At 32.4% G+C, this 15,815-nt stretch overlaps 1 protein-coding gene across 15 annotated transcripts in view; it reads left to right on the top strand.

Annotated features, from left to right (window-relative positions):
• The window catches only part of CCDC148 (coiled-coil domain containing 148), a 281,532-nt gene that overhangs the window by 57,968 nt on the left and 207,749 nt on the right, over positions 1 to 15,815 (top strand). For 3 of the 15 annotated variants that reach the window (XR_013371890.1, XM_077883545.1, XM_077883548.1), the window contains exons 1-3: positions 4,836 to 4,961; positions 5,949 to 6,070; positions 13,055 to 13,158. The exons of 1 other annotated variant lie outside the window; for it this stretch is intronic. Coding sequence is in view for 4 of the 14 variants with exons in the window: in XM_077883545.1 (XP_077739671.1) it covers positions 4,856 to 4,961; positions 5,949 to 6,070; positions 13,055 to 13,158 (332 nt within the window). In the remaining 10 variants the exon portion in view is untranslated. Of the gene's footprint in view, positions 1 to 4,727; positions 4,791 to 4,835; positions 4,962 to 5,948; positions 6,071 to 13,054; positions 13,159 to 15,815 lie in introns of those variants that run through there. 11 more of the 15 variants (XR_013371891.1, XM_077883547.1, XR_013371894.1 and 8 more) reach the window with 10 other exon arrangements.

The raw sequence follows: 15,815 nt of genomic DNA on the forward strand, positions 1-15,815 counted from the left end.
CATAAGCAAATTTATATGAATTAGAAAAAGGGCAGAAATTTTATAGATTTCCTTTTTCTGCTTCTGGATTTTATTTTGCTGTAAAAGGGTAAAGTATTTTTTGAAAAATTTCATTCTTGAATTCTTGTACTGGTTAAAAATAGTGATATGTATGTGAATTAGTTATTTAACAGCCATTAAAGATATGTCTATATATACCTTTAGACACATGCATATGTCTGTACATATCTTTAGACATATAAATAGAATGATGTGGAAAGATAAGTTATAGATGAAAAACAACTTGTAGAACTGTCCATATATCATAATTGCATATGATATATGCATAATTGCATATATCATAATATACACATGTACTTTCATGTGCATAGAAAATCTTTGAAAGAAGATACAATAAAACATTGAAAATGACTGCCAGGGCTAAAAAATTTGGAGTATTAGGGCTAAGTAGGGCTGGAAATTTTAATTTTTACCTTATATTTTTCTATACAGTTTCATATTATTTAACCAGTACTTTTATAATTGAAAGGATAGTTTAATATATTTATTCCACATATAGCATTAAAAAACGAACTTGTTAATATTTTAATGGTAATGTTTTCAAATTCTACAAAATTCTACAAATGTATTTAGCATATCCTGTTTTTTAATAGAAGAGGAGAAATAAGTCAGTTCAATATTAGTGTGGAAAATTATATATACAAGTTCACAACTTAAAGGATTCTTGGTGTCATGAAATCCAGTTTCTTTTCTGACTGGTAAAATATGGAAACTGTGGCATCATTTCCCCTAATATATAGTGAAATAATTATTGCCCCTGCTTAGTATTTTTTAAAATGTATTTCTTTTCCTGTAAAAAATATTTTTTCTCTTTTTGTTTGAACAGAATTTCTAAATCAAAATCAACTATAATCCTACTATCCCCAAATTGCCACTGTTAAATATTTGGTCCACAGAATCAGAATTGATTTTCTTTATCTAAGTCTTGTTTCCTTTAGCAAACTTTTTTGGTTTTTTTTTAGAGTATGAATCCTACACACTTCTTGTACAGTTTATTCCCAGATATTTTGTTTTTGTTTGTTCTGTTGTAGTTGCTCTTTTGAGTGAGAGCTTCCCCCATTATGTTTGAATTGGTTGTGAAATATTTATTATGTAACTGAACACTTTATTTTTGTTAAACTTTAATAGGTTTGCTTTGGTTCCATTAATTTTTCCAGGACAATATTTTTACCTTATACCAACAACAATGTATAATGCTTCACAATGGAAGTAATGGGCACCATTCTACTTAGAATTAAAAAGAGAATACTGCATATTAGAAAAGTATTGCTTAAATCAGACTTTGGCTGTAGTATTTGAAGTCACATTTGAAAGGAGATCTTTCATATGAAAAAAGGTTATAATATGATGTTACACCCAAGATATTTTTTCATATTGGTGTTGTTCTCACCCTAATTGACCTAGCAAAACTCCTGACACTTCTGAAAACTTCCCTTCATGGGGTGATTGGCTAATGTACATGTCTACACAGTCAGGCAGTTTAGAGCTAACAAACCAGCTATGTGCTGTACGATTCTAAGCCTAAGTACAACTGACATTGTCTTCCTTGGTGTATTAAAAGAGATTTTCTTAGGAAAGAGAATAATACAAATTTTATCACTGTAAAAAGATTGCCTTGTTATATAAATGATCTCTTTGCTATTTTTTCTCATCTCTAGAGAAGTCCTTCTTGCTTAACTACCCCATAGAGACCAGTTGAGGTCATGTAGTTTTTTAAGTTTAGATTCTCTATCAAATCTGTAAAAATTAACTTTATATTAAAATCTTTATCCAATCCTCTAGCTACTGCAAAGCTGTCGTTACATTATATATCAAAACAGTCTTCCTAAACCATAAGAAACTTCTCATAAAAATATATTATTTTAAAATATTTTCAGTAATTGAGTAGATCTAAAAGGTCTAACATTTTGATAATACTCATAAGCGATTTCTAAAATGTCACATAATGTGAACATGGAATAATTTTTAGAACTAAGTGCTTTAAAATTATTTAACATGGAAAATTCTGTTCAAATAGCCGTTACTCAGCCAAAAGCATTTTAACTCTAGGCTGAAGTAGCCACTTTGAAGTTCACTAGTAAGCATAAAATTGAAATGGCCTAGATGACATATGCTTGTTTGGGAATCAGGGATTGTTTGTTTTAGTACAGTTTCATAATATCTTATCAGAAGGCTGTGGTGCCAGATGTAGTTTTGATATGTAGTTTTGATTTTTCAGATTTTTTAAAAAAAATGTGATATAGAGCATATGCCCTACATTACTTAAAACTGATGATATCTGGGTAGCACCCCAAAATTAAACACATTAACATTTTTGGACAAATGTATGAATGTCCACATTAAATAAAATGAACTTTGATTTGGGTCAAATTTGCTGCCAAATGATTTCAGCTCAGATTGGATTTGGCCACTATATTGCTTATGATATACATCTTCATTTTCAGAGATTTTTGTATTATTAATATGAGATTTTGGACTTGAAGTTTTCTGTGATCTTGGTCATTTTTCTGGGCTGCAATCATCTTATACGTTAAAATGAGAAGTTAGACTAAATTATATGTGAACTTTTCAGATTCTAAATCTAATGCCTATCTAATTCTCCAATATTAGAAAACTACAATTGTCAATTTTATACTATTTCAGTTTAACAATTATTTAGTTCAGGGATCCTCAGCATCCCTGAAAGATAAGTGTAATTATTTATGACTTATATATAAATATTAAAAAATTTAGGTCAAGAAGTGTTTTTGCTTGGTCTTCTATAGAGTTGCAACCAAACTAGATTTCAAGTTCATGAAGACAGAGTAGTTTTTGTTTGCAATTTTCATTTCCAGAATGTATTCTATTATAAGTTTCTTATTTGAATCATGTAGAAATAGTGAGAAATGTTGTGTGGACGTCCTGACTTTCCTCAGAAAATCTGAGAATCTAAGCAATGTTAGACCAAGGTAACCTAAAGGAAGTCTGCAAAACCCCACTTTGTTTCAGGACCTCAGTCTTGCAAACTAAATTCCCCCAAAATGAATCCTAAATCTGAGGAAAACCTAAAGGTAATCAATGAGGGAACTGACAAGGTCTCTCCAAGATGGAGATAGCAAGCTCAGACAAATTCCAGGTGGGAATGGAGATGAGAACTAGAGGTAAGACTCAGTCGGCCAGAACTCATGAACTGGCTGCTGAATGTAGCAACCATTTGTTTTGGATACTGGCTTTATTTGTGGAATACCTTTGTTAATAAAAAGAAAAAAAATGTATTTGATTATCTGTGGGCATGAAATGCTCTTTAATTTTTCATTTCATCTCATTTCTGCATTCCCTGTGGTTGTGTACCTTGTAACTCTTTCATTGACCTGATGACCTTCTAAGGCATGTAAATTTGCCATTTCTGCCTGTAGACTACAGAATTAAGTCAGACTTTTGAAAAGTGAAAATTTATTGTTGGGAGAGAGAAGCTGTAGTACAGACTAAGGAATTGGTATTGCAGCCCTTCTCGAGGCTAGAACACATCAAGCTATCTTCAGCTATCTTTCATCCATTTTATCAAATAATATTTATTGAACATTTACTACTTGTGCTAGGCACTGGGAATGCAATCAGAAGTAAGACACACATAGGCCACCAGTCTGTGGAGGAAGACAGACTTTGAGCCAGTAAACATGCAGATGTGAAGACAGATATAAATTATCATGGGAGGAAAGGAATGGGATGAGAGAGAGTTTCCAAAAGTCATGAACTTGTGCTTTCTCTTCCCTTTAAGAAGACTTAAGCTACTGCAAAAGTCACTAGACATGAGTAGTTCAATCTAGTGGATATGGAACAAAAATTTATGAAAAATGTTACAGTTACTTAAAGCACCACTTGACCAATCTGTTGCCCTGGAGGCACCCTAAAAATATGTTAACTTAGTTTTGTGCTACTGCAGGTTGGGTTCTCAGGAAGGAGATGCTGAGACAGAGCTTGGGGTGGAAATTCATTAGAGATCCATACCCATGAAAGGAAGAAGGAAGAAGCAGGATTGAGCAGATGAAAAAGTCAGTTTCAATGCAGGTCCAACAAAGTCTGGGTCAACCCCGCAGGGAGCTTTGGATGAAATATTGTCCATCAGAATGACCCACATTGGGCCCAAACTGGTAGGATTTATAGTCCCTCCTTGCTTAGTCATTGGGTACAGGCTGCCCCAGCCATGATATACCTTAGGACAAGGCTACTCTCTGAAACTGAGTCCAGCTCTGAAAGAAGGGGCAGCTGTGCGTTGAGTGCTTTCTAGAAGTCAGCCACAAAGGCTGATTGGTTTAATGGTAGTAGTGAGTTACTTGACTTTATTCTTTAATTTATGTAGTTTTTTTCCTCCTAGGAACTCAAGATAAAACTTACACAATTTTTAAATCACAAAATATTTATTGGTCACTGATACAATCCAAGAAAAGGAGATTAAAATTTCAGAGGTTGGAAGGAGACACCAAGAACAGGAAAAGCATAGAGGGAAAAAACTAATGGAAGGCAGCTTCTAAAACTCAGAGAAGCAAATTTTAGTAAATACAAAGAGTTAAGGCACTCAGTCCTGGGCTTTGTTTTAAAAAAACACAATGATTAACACATCTTTAAAAACATTTGGAAAATAACAGTGTGAAATTTTAGCTGTCTTTTTTTTTTTTTTTTTTTGACAGATATGGAGGACTTGAATAAAAGAGACCAACCATTCATGGCAGTTCAGAAAAACGGTATTTTAGGTATTTTTCCTACTTCCAAATGTGTTCTATGACTTATTGTGGATTATGCATGATGTAAAGTTGGAATGTTGATTTTCAAAATTTTATTGGAAAGCTCATTGTTTGGTCATACTGAAGATGTCTCCAGTTGCCTTACAATGCATGCTTTAATCTTCTTCAATAGTGGTCAAGGTAACCATACTTTCCTTTACTGTGCTTGTCCTCAATCATTTGGAGTCTACTTAAAGTTATGTGATCCATGATATACTTAGTCTCAATTACTTTATATGGCACAGAATAAGTATTCGTATAATTGGGGCTAAATTTTATTTTATTTTATTTTATTTTTTGCTTGAATTACTCAGATTATTATACTTAATCTACTTGGTCTTTGAGTACCTTCTACTTATGTTTTACTTGATCAGAACAGTGAATATCATACTAAACTAGGACATTTTATGTATTTGAATGGATAATGCTTACCTGATCATTTTATATCATTTTATTCTTATTTGACCTATTAAGTTTTTTAGCTCTCAGTTTCAACCTTTTTTCAAGTTTAATTGAAATATTTTCAATTTTTCTGTTAGAAATACAACTATGAGGCAGCCCAGGTGGCTCAGCGGTTTAGCGCCACCTTCAGCCCAGGGTGTGGTCCTGGAGACCCAGGATCCAGTCCCAGGTCAGGCTCCCGGCATGGAGCCTGCTTCTCCCTCTGCCTGTGTCTCTGCCTCTCTCTGTGTCTCTCATGAATAAATAAATAAAAATCTTAAAAAAAAAATACAACTATGACTTAAAAATCTACTTAACTTAATTTATAATAAGATGATACTTAAATATTCACGGTTGATGCCTAAAACTTTTTAAATAAAAAGAATGGTCATGCTTTCTATCTTGGCATTATAATTTTCTGAAATTCTCAATATACTTACTTAAATGGAAATATTCCCTTTATGTTCTGTTAGAAGTCATTTTATGCAAAGTATATAGAGGTAATTATTTTTAAAGTTTCTAGAGCTAGAGTTTCAAATATAATATGAATGTTGTAATATTATTTCTTGGTTTTGCTTAAAAATATTTAAAAATAAGACCTGCAGTCAAAATGTTGCCATAACTATATTTAGACTTCCAATAATATGATACTATTTTTTGTCATTTTCTGTTTTTGATGAAAAACAGATAATCTGGTGTTCCAAATGAAAAATGGAATGAGAAGCATCAAGTATAAACCAGTAGACTATCAACAGTTGCATGCGTTAACAGAAGCAAAAAAATTAGCGTCTGCCTCTATAGAGCCTAAGGTTAGAAGTGTGTATGTGTGTTTTCTAGTTTTGGAAAATTGTGTTTCCAGAAAGTAAAATGATGTTTACAATGTAAATGTGAAATTAAATGACATTCTAAATAGTTTTTAGAATCTTCCACTATTCACTAGTGAATAGCAGCTAATGTTTATTGAGTGCTCTGGGACACTGTGCTGTATAGTTTATATGCATTCCTCAGTTAATGGTCCTAACAATCCTGAGGTCTTTACTTTTAGAAAGATAGCCATTTTATTAACATTCAGCAATTTCTAACTTACTCTGAAAAATAAGAATTGCAAATAAATGCCAGCCATGGATTATCATCTGATTTAAGGCTCCTTTTGCAATATGATATAAATATGCCCTCAGGTGCCTTTTTTTTCTACAATTCTCTTTTTTTTTGCCTTGATCTCAGAAAAGGTGAACCTGGACTAAATTTGAAAGGGGTTTATTTGTAAGTGTGCACAGTATTTTAGGACCAATAATGATTTAGTATTACTCATGCAATATCTTTCTCTCTTTGTGCATCTTACAAACAACATTATCATTGCTCGGTTGCATTAAAAATCTGATTTGGCAAAGTGACATATTAAGTAGTTTACAAATTTTCACTTCCATTTAATATTTTTGTGTTGCATTAGTTTTGCATGCTTTTTTATGGTTAATATCTTTTTAAAAAGGGAAACATGATTCCAAAGCACATTTTGTACCTATTACAAATAAATGACTGTCTATCAGTGAGATATATCCCCTCAAATTAAGGAGACCTCTTATAAAGGGCATTATTTATTCTGTTCAGATATGACTTTGAAAGAATTTGGTATTTTCAGAACATTGAAAGAAATTTTATGGGAAAATCACTTATATAATTATTATCCTAATGAAACTATTTTCATGTTTCTGACTTCTATTCTGACCCATTGTATGTATAACGTATATATGCACACATACATATTTAGAGATATAAACATATACACACATATTTTATTTTCTCCCATGATAAACATAGACATGAAATCCTGTGTACTTTCTAACAATTTACCACGTAGTCTTTATGATATTTATTATATAATATTTAATTACTCTCATCAATAAATATTTATCACATGGCTCGATGATACAATAGTGAGCAAAATGCATTCCCTAGCTTCATGGCATATATTGTTTGCAGGAGAGGAGGAGGAGGAAAGTCAGTGTTTATCAAATAATAGATATGCTGTCTGATGTATACTAACAGGATTTGATCCTAGTTGAGTGGGAAGGCTTTTTTGAGGCAATGACATTGGAATTGGGATCTCAAGGCTGATAAAAATTAAGCAAAAGCAAGCGTGATGAGTACTTCAAATAGAAAAAGATACATGCCTTATCACATCCTGAGTTTTGGATATTTGGATTGTCTCCAATTTTACAATATTGGAAATCATACATAGGATAAATTCCCATGATTGGAATGTTTGGGCCAAAAAATATGCATTTTTTTAAAAGTTCTTTCCCAAAGTGTTATTCTAATAAAGATACCACCACAGACACTTTCTCTATACCCTGTCAGTATTGAAATATGTACATATATATTTATATATGTATACATATATCTTAACTATCATCTCTATATCTGTTTATCCATCCATCATATACCAAAAATAAATTTTTTTTTAGCTGAATGTGGAATAGTTGAGTATCAAAAATCAGTGCTTGGTCACAGTGAATTTCTCTATGGTAATAGAATCACTATCAAAGAATAAATATGCTTAAAAATTTTAATTATTGATGTGGCTTTAATTTTTTGATATTAAGTACAAGGGCAGTAATTTCTCAGCCTTGTCTGCTACTAGATTGCTTCTCTGGTTCATGTGTTACGTATTTGTGAGATTAAACAGATGATCTCTTTCAACTGATATTTTAAATAACATCAGTAACTTTTTTGTTCATAGAATATAATTCAGGAAGAAGCTTTTTAGTTACATACTTTCTGGAAATAACTGTACCTGGGATTTATAGCTTGGCAAATCTAAAAAAATCCCTTGTCTTCAACTACCGAAAATGGCTCACAGTCTGTAGCAATCATTTCGATAAGCTTTTTGCTTCCATTTTTAGTCTCCATAGATTCATAATGATGAAGAATTGTCCTGCTAAAGCATTTTTATAGTATATGTTGTTTTGAATTTTGGTTAGTGAGAACAAAATGTGTCCCGGATACCTCATCATTTTCTAATACTTTCTTCTTTCTTTCTATAGTTTTCATTTTTTAGTATAGCTGGATTAAGAAAGATGTATTGGGAATGTTGTTTTACATGACTTTTGACCTTTCCTTCTCATTTAAAGATGGCAAGTTGACATTTTGCTTTTAATTGACTCTTACAAAATGTGAACAATTTCCAAATAAGACTTTTCTTTGAAAGATTTGTGGCTTAAATGGAATTGAAATATAATTCTTACAGTTTATTTTTTTTAATGTTATGAATGCTGATATATATATATCAATCAATCTACACTAACTAGGATTATGATTATAATATCATCTTTGTTACTCTTATATTGTTTTTATTTTTATAAAATATGCATTGGCTCATGAAAAATATATTTTATTCTTAATGCTATATAGTTCATACATTCTTTCAATACTTGTATTAAAGATCGGTTCATTTCCTACTTTTTTTTTCCTAATTAAGGAGCACAGGAAATTAACAGCTTTAACAATCATTGTTAATTATTACAGCAGTATACCCTGGCAATATTAAATGTAAGCATACTTAAACTGAATGATAGAATGTTAACACTTAATTATTAATAATTAATAACATTTAACTAATAATGAGTATTAATTTCTTCTAATAATTATTAATTAACAGTAAATTCAGATGACTTGCCTAGTTTCTATTACTGATATTGTTATATTGATCAGATGTGTCAATGTCACCGATCATGCACGAGTTCTGGGCTGCTAGATAAGACACTGATGTGAACATAGAATGATCTAGTCTTTCACAGGCTCAGATTGAACCTGAAGCCAAATAGTAGATTTGGGCCAGAAACAGACCAGTTTTTGGTATATTATATGTTAAGTATTCATTTCTAATTTAAGTATTAAAGAGATCTTTATAATTATTTTTTTGAATTGCTTTGCTTACCAAAAATGAATATTTCTTGGTGTTTAAGTATCTGTCTACTAATTCTTTTTTCTAAAACATTATGGGAAATTGTAAGCACATGCAAAATTAGAGTGAATGGTTAATCTCTATGTAATTTACTCAGCCTTGACTATGATCAGCTCTTGGCTATTGTTTTCTCTATATTTCTATACTCTCTACCACAACTTTCCCCTGTGCCAGGTTATTTTGAAGCAAATATCAGGCATCATAATATATATTTTTAAAGATTTCATTTATATATTCATGAGAGATACAGAGGGAGTCAGAGACACAGGCAAAGGGAGAAGCAGGATCCCTGTGGGGAGCCTGATGTGGAACTCCATCCTAGGACCCTGGAATCACAACTGAGCCAAAGGCAGATGCTCAACCACTGAGCCACCCAGGTGCCCTGGCATCATATTTAACCATAAATATTTCAGCATGTATCTCTAAAAGATTAGGGCTAAACAGCCCCACCCCACATCCTACAATACCATTACCATTAGAGTACTAATAATTTCTTAATTTCAAAGATCCAGTGTGTTAAATTTCCATGATGTCTTCAATTTTTTTACTTAAAGTTTGTTCAGATCAGTATCTAAGTAAGGTCAATATATTACAATTAATTTTTATTTTTTTAGGTCTCCTCCTCTATCTTCTTTTGTTTGTATAATTTATTTTTTGAAGAAATTGTATTGTTTGTCTTCTTTACTTTCTAACATTCTGGATTTTGCTGACTACATCCTGGTGGTGTCATTTAACATGTTTTTCTGTCTCTTGTATTTCTAGTAAATTGGTAGTTATATCTGGAAACTTGGTCAGATTCGGGTTCAATTTATTTTGGCAGGATCACTTATTGATGGAATTTTGTACTACAGTCTTTTTCCATTACAGATAGTGCTGCAGTGAATAGTTTTGTTCATTTATTTTTTATACTTTTGTTGGTATAGTGTTCAGATAGATTTATGTGAGTAAGATTGCTAGGTCAGAGGGTAAATCCATATGAAATTTTGCTATACACCTCCAGATTCCCCTCTGTGGGAGGCTGTACCACTTTGCATTCCCACCAGCAACATAAGAAAGAATATGTTTCCCTATAGCCTCACAGAGTGTTTTGTAACACATCTGAGGTTTTGCTAGCCTGATAGATGAGGAATTGCATCTTAGCGTAGTTGAGTTTTTTCTTTTTATTTAGGTTAACAGTTCTTTATGTATTTAACTGTTCTTTTACCTTTATTGAAGTATGACTCACACATAGTTAAGTGCACAGATCTGAAGTATATATCTCAATGAATCTTGACAAATGTATGTACATATGTACCAACACTCAAGTGGTCCACTAGTTACTGTTGCCAATATTTAAAGATGGGTCATCTGGCCCAAAGGGCTTTCATGGCATATCAAGATGTTTATATAGAGTCTTATCATCTTGGATCTCACAAGAAACCACATAGAAAACCTCTAGTTTCTTATTCCTTAATGAATTTATTATTTTTGCTATTTTTAATTCACCAGTATTCTGCATAAATCATCATGCACCTTCAATATTGATTTCATATGGCTTATTGCCTAGCAAAATGAATTGGAATCACCTAGAAATCTATTGATAAAGATACAACTCTAAATCTTTTTGTTCTTTCAAGACTTTATGTTTCTTCATTTTTGGCCTGAGGATAGAAGTGGAGTCAATGAGTGAACTTACAAAAAATCAAGATGTTCTTTAAAATATTGGAAGTGTCTAGTGAAAAATAGTAGCTTTATTCTGACTTTTATAGTCTATTTAATTGGTCTTTCCCTGGGCTCAAAGCAACAGCATTGATTTTTTTAAGCTGTAAAAATGTGTCTACATCTTTCACCAATGTGTTTTAATTTTTTTGTACAACATGGACCAAATATGTCAGAGAAATCTAATTTTAAAAGTTGCGTCTGCTGCAACAAACTTTAGAGGCTGTAGGTGGCAAGTAGTTGGAATGGGTTTCAGACATTCTTAAAGCAAACATTAGAGTGTCAGATTTTAGAAACACTATGGACTATGGACAGTATGTTTTCAGTAGGTTAGGATAAGGATTGCTGAATGTTTTTATGCAGTGTCCTGTTCTTATTTAAATGTATTTTTCATAATTACGGCATTCTTAAGACCTCCTGAGGGAAAAATTTGACTTTGACTCCATGTTTTTGTTTTCTTATATCCCTAATTTTGAATCAGTAACCAGAACAGTGGAAAGATAAACTCAAGGTTAAAGCAATCAGTGAATGACAGCTCAAAATAGCATGCATTATGAAGAGTCTTTTTAGGACTTGTCTTCTGAAGTTTTTATATCTTTGGCATTGATCTGTTAAGGCTTTCTGTGTACTAAGTATTCTAGTAACCCAGAAAAAATAAAATATGCATATTTCATCAAACTTCTGATTTGAGAGTAGCACTTTTGTAGATGTTTAGAAGTATTAATATGGAATATGTGAATTCAATGAACACATGCATATCAATGTAACCAGTAAACAGACATTGAGGATTTAGAGTAGAAGGATCTTTTTTTTTTTTTTTGAGTAGAGGGGTTTTAAATGCAGGAAATGGTTGGCTACACAGGTGTAGAGCTGAGAAGCCAAACCGGGTTGCCATGAAGCAATAGAGAGGTTAACAACAGCAGAAGTCACTGCCATGCTTAGGGACATTATAAAAAGGGTCAGAGGGACATTATAAAAAGCAGGGCTGTACAAAATTCTGTGGGTTGAGTTTACTCAGAAATTGTTGGAACTGTAGTGTAACCGTCAGGAATAGTTAGAGCAATGGAGAAGATGCAGATGCTCCTGGAGACCAGTCTGAGAGGAGAGAAGGCAGGCAGAGTAATCCTTTGGCTTCTCCTTTCCTCCCTCCCTTCAATCTCCTACAACCAGTATTTCCCTTTGGCTGAAACCAGCTGGCAGCCAGTGAATTGGGTTGTCTGGGAAATAAAGGCTGCTCTGTGATATGGAGCAGACCAGGGAGATGGCCAAGAATGGATGTCGAGGCAAGCTGACCCAGGCCTGATACAACTCGCCAACAAACCCCAAAGCACTAATTACATGCTACATTTTTTTAAAAGCCATAAAATTTGGGGAAAACTTACATCTAGTTAAAAATGTGGGTTTCAAGGTTATGTGATTTTTTCCCACTATTTCTTTGTTAATTTCCTTCAAATAAATATTTGCCTAAATTTTAAAAATATTTGCCTAAATTTTTAAAGACTTTATTTATGAAGTCATGGAGTTGAAAATTAAAATTGCATGTTCAAGGTCATATTTCTAGCAGGTCCTGAAGTTGAGACTAAAGCCCAGGATTTCTAATAACTTATCCAATGACTTTTCCCCATCCTCTGCTGAAGGATCATATAAAAGCCAACCTGAATACCAAGGTTCTATGTATTTCTGGTGTTTATGAGCTTTATGATTTTGACCAGGTTTTTTAACCTCTCTGATCCTCAGTGTCCTCATATGTCAAATGGGAATAATGATGCCCATAATGCCTGGCCGGGGAGATGTATGAAAAAGATGAGAAAATATATGGAAAGCTTTTGAAAAATTTTCTGAGACTATATGAATATGAACTAAGGTATTTTTTATTGTATGTAAGGAGAATAGAATTACTTCACCTTTCTTTTCATAAATACTTTAAAAACAACTTAAATTGGATGGTATTCCAAATCATTTTCTCTTTCACCTTCCTGCTTTTTGTCTAATGAATTACTTATTTTAAGGTGGATTTTGTGTTGCACTGATACGATTAAAAAAGGATAAATATTTAACTTAAACAATTTCGTTGTGGAAAACACATTTAGAAAACATTGGAATAGCTCCTTTTTTGTTCCTCTAAATCTAGATCAGAAAAGCAGTGCAGATTTCAAAGATATCTAAGGAACAAACACTAATAAAACAACACAAGCAAGTGTGGTGGCAGGAGCATCAAAGGCTAACTGATGTCAGGTAAGAACTGAGGGAAATCTCTATAAGATGAGACTTGCTAAGAGTTACATCTATTTAGATGTTCTAGGACTTCCATGTTAATTAAACTATTAAAATAAAAACACAGTTCGTAAGTCAAATTAAAATTCCTTCACTTCCTCAATTTAATTTGGAATCTAGTGAAGACATTAATATGGCCTTTGCTTTCCTTAGGAAAAATAGATAATTTTCTATATGTGCTGATCATTTACTCTTCTACACAATCTGTCACACTTGTAATTATTCATGTTGCCCTTAGCACATTGAATTATCCTGCTTGTTTCCATGTTTGTCATCCCTATGAAGTGGCAAACAAGGGCCAACATCCCATCAATTTCATCTTTTCATCACAGGATTCATAGGAGGAGAAATAGAAATGCTTTCACTGAATGAATAAATGAACAAATGAAGGGGTTCAAGTTGTTGACTGCTTTCTAGATGTAGCTGCATCATGACTAGCTTGGTCAGTTTGCATCTTTTACTTTTGTTATTATTTCCAGCCCTTGTTTCAAGATGAAGTAACAAAATCATGATTTTATCCTTGTTCTTAATTCTTATCTGAAAAGTAAATCTCTTTCAAAGGTCAGAGCAAAAAGAGAAGACAGAAGTGTTTCTCCTCCATTTGGGATATATACTAGTTTTAATGATAGTGGTATTTATTAAGTATGGTTTTAAAAATGTATATTTTTAATCACATGTTTTATATCAAACTAGATCATTTTGTGATCTTATTCTAAGTCAAATTTTCAAAGATCATTAGCTTTGCTTTTGATGTAGGTACTTTTCAAATTAATAGGAGTTTCTTATTCTTGCAAGATTTTCATACCTGTGAACTAAAAGGTTCATGATTGGAAATAGTTTTACATCATTGTATAACTTAAAATATCGAAAAACAAAATGACATAGACTTTGTTACCATGCTGCTATAAAAACAAATCAGACTCTCTCTCAAAAAGTCACCTTTTATGGAGAGTATGATTAAGCTCATTAGAAATTTTTTTTTCAAAATTTGCATAACTAGAGCTAGATAAAAGAGGTATATACATATCATATAGAAAATAGTTCTGGGTGACCTGGAATGACACAAAGGCAATGAAAGGGAGAAGCTTTCAAGCAATACTCTTAATGTCTTGAAACTTAGAAGGACTGAAAACTGGGCAAAAAAGAAGAATTCTAAGATAATTTTCTGTGTTAGTCTAGAAAATAGACTCATTTCAAGATGTTTTCAGTGAAATTAAAAACTAGTAGTGAAAGGAGAAAAAGTTAGAGAAGTGGTTGGATTTGTGAAGAATTTAGAGACCACCAGAAAATCGAGAGTTTGACTCTAACCTTTAAAAATATATACTCTCGCCACAAAAAAAAAAAGAAAAAAAGAAAAAAAGAAAAACCTATACCCCCTTTTTTAAAAAAATATTTTTTAAAAAATTTATTCATTGAAAGAGAGAGAGAGAGTTGAGTGAGGGACAGAGAGAGGAGGGAGAAACAGACTGCCCACTGAGCAGGGAGCCTGATGTGGGGCTCAATCCCAGGACCCCAAGATCACAACCTGAGCTGAAGGCAGCCACTTAACCAATTAATCTCCCCAGGTGCCCCTGTACTCTCTTTTAATAGAAAATTAAAAGTAAAATATTTTTATGCCTAACTGTAAGAGAGTCCATTTGAGAATCTCAGGCCCACGGAAGGTAGGGGACTACAATGACATTGAACTTTTGTTGGGTTATTTAGTGTGTGACAGGTAATATGATAAATAATTTATATGCTTTATTTCATTAAGTCCTTACGGCAACCCTACAGAGTAGGTATCAATGCTATCCCCATTTTACAGGTGACAATTGTGAGTTTCAGAGGATTAAAGTTATTAACAGAAGGCAAATCAGCTAGTTTATGTGAAGGTGGCATTGGAGTACTTGCCTTTAACTCCTGTGTTCCATGAACTTGGAGTTGAGAAGCTTTTTTCCCCCCACAGAGTTCCATTCATATCACCCAAAGGTCTAATTGGTCTGATCTTGCTAGAAAAAAAAATTTTTTTTGCTGAACTTTAATTCTTTGAAATCTGTCCTAAAGAAACTAGACACATAAAATTTCCAAGTATATATTATTTAAAATACATAATATTTAAATTTATAAAATTTAATATTTAAACTTATAAAATTACATTTAGTATTTAGTATTCTTTCTCAAACTACATCCCTCGGAGAACTTGATATACTCTCACAGGGGCACTTGCTTCCCTGTTTCAAAATGACTGATTTTAGAGGCTAAGGCGGGAATTATTTGTATTGGCCATGTGGTAAAGAATTACAATTTTTATTTTATTTTATTTTATTTTATTTTATTTTATTTTATTTTATTTTATTTTATTTTTTTACAATTTTTATTTTAATCAGTATTGTTGAATCATACAATTTGGAGGATTTATTTGTAAGCTTCACTACTTCTATGATGATTCCTACAAGGGATGCTTTATAACCAAATCTCTGTTAGAAATACATGCAGTCTCTTGCTCACAGTTTTAGTTTTAAAATATGATTTTGAAAATATCTCCTTTTAACAGAGGATATCATGGGGTTTTGCCAACAACCATTAAATGTCTGTGCATGCATCCTTAAAGATAAAATTGACACCAGTATTCATACTGT

Source organism: Canis aureus, chromosome 34 (assembly GCF_053574225.1).
Source record: "Canis aureus isolate CA01 chromosome 34, VMU_Caureus_v.1.0, whole genome shotgun sequence".
NCBI lineage: Eukaryota > Metazoa > Chordata > Mammalia > Carnivora > Canidae > Canis > Canis aureus.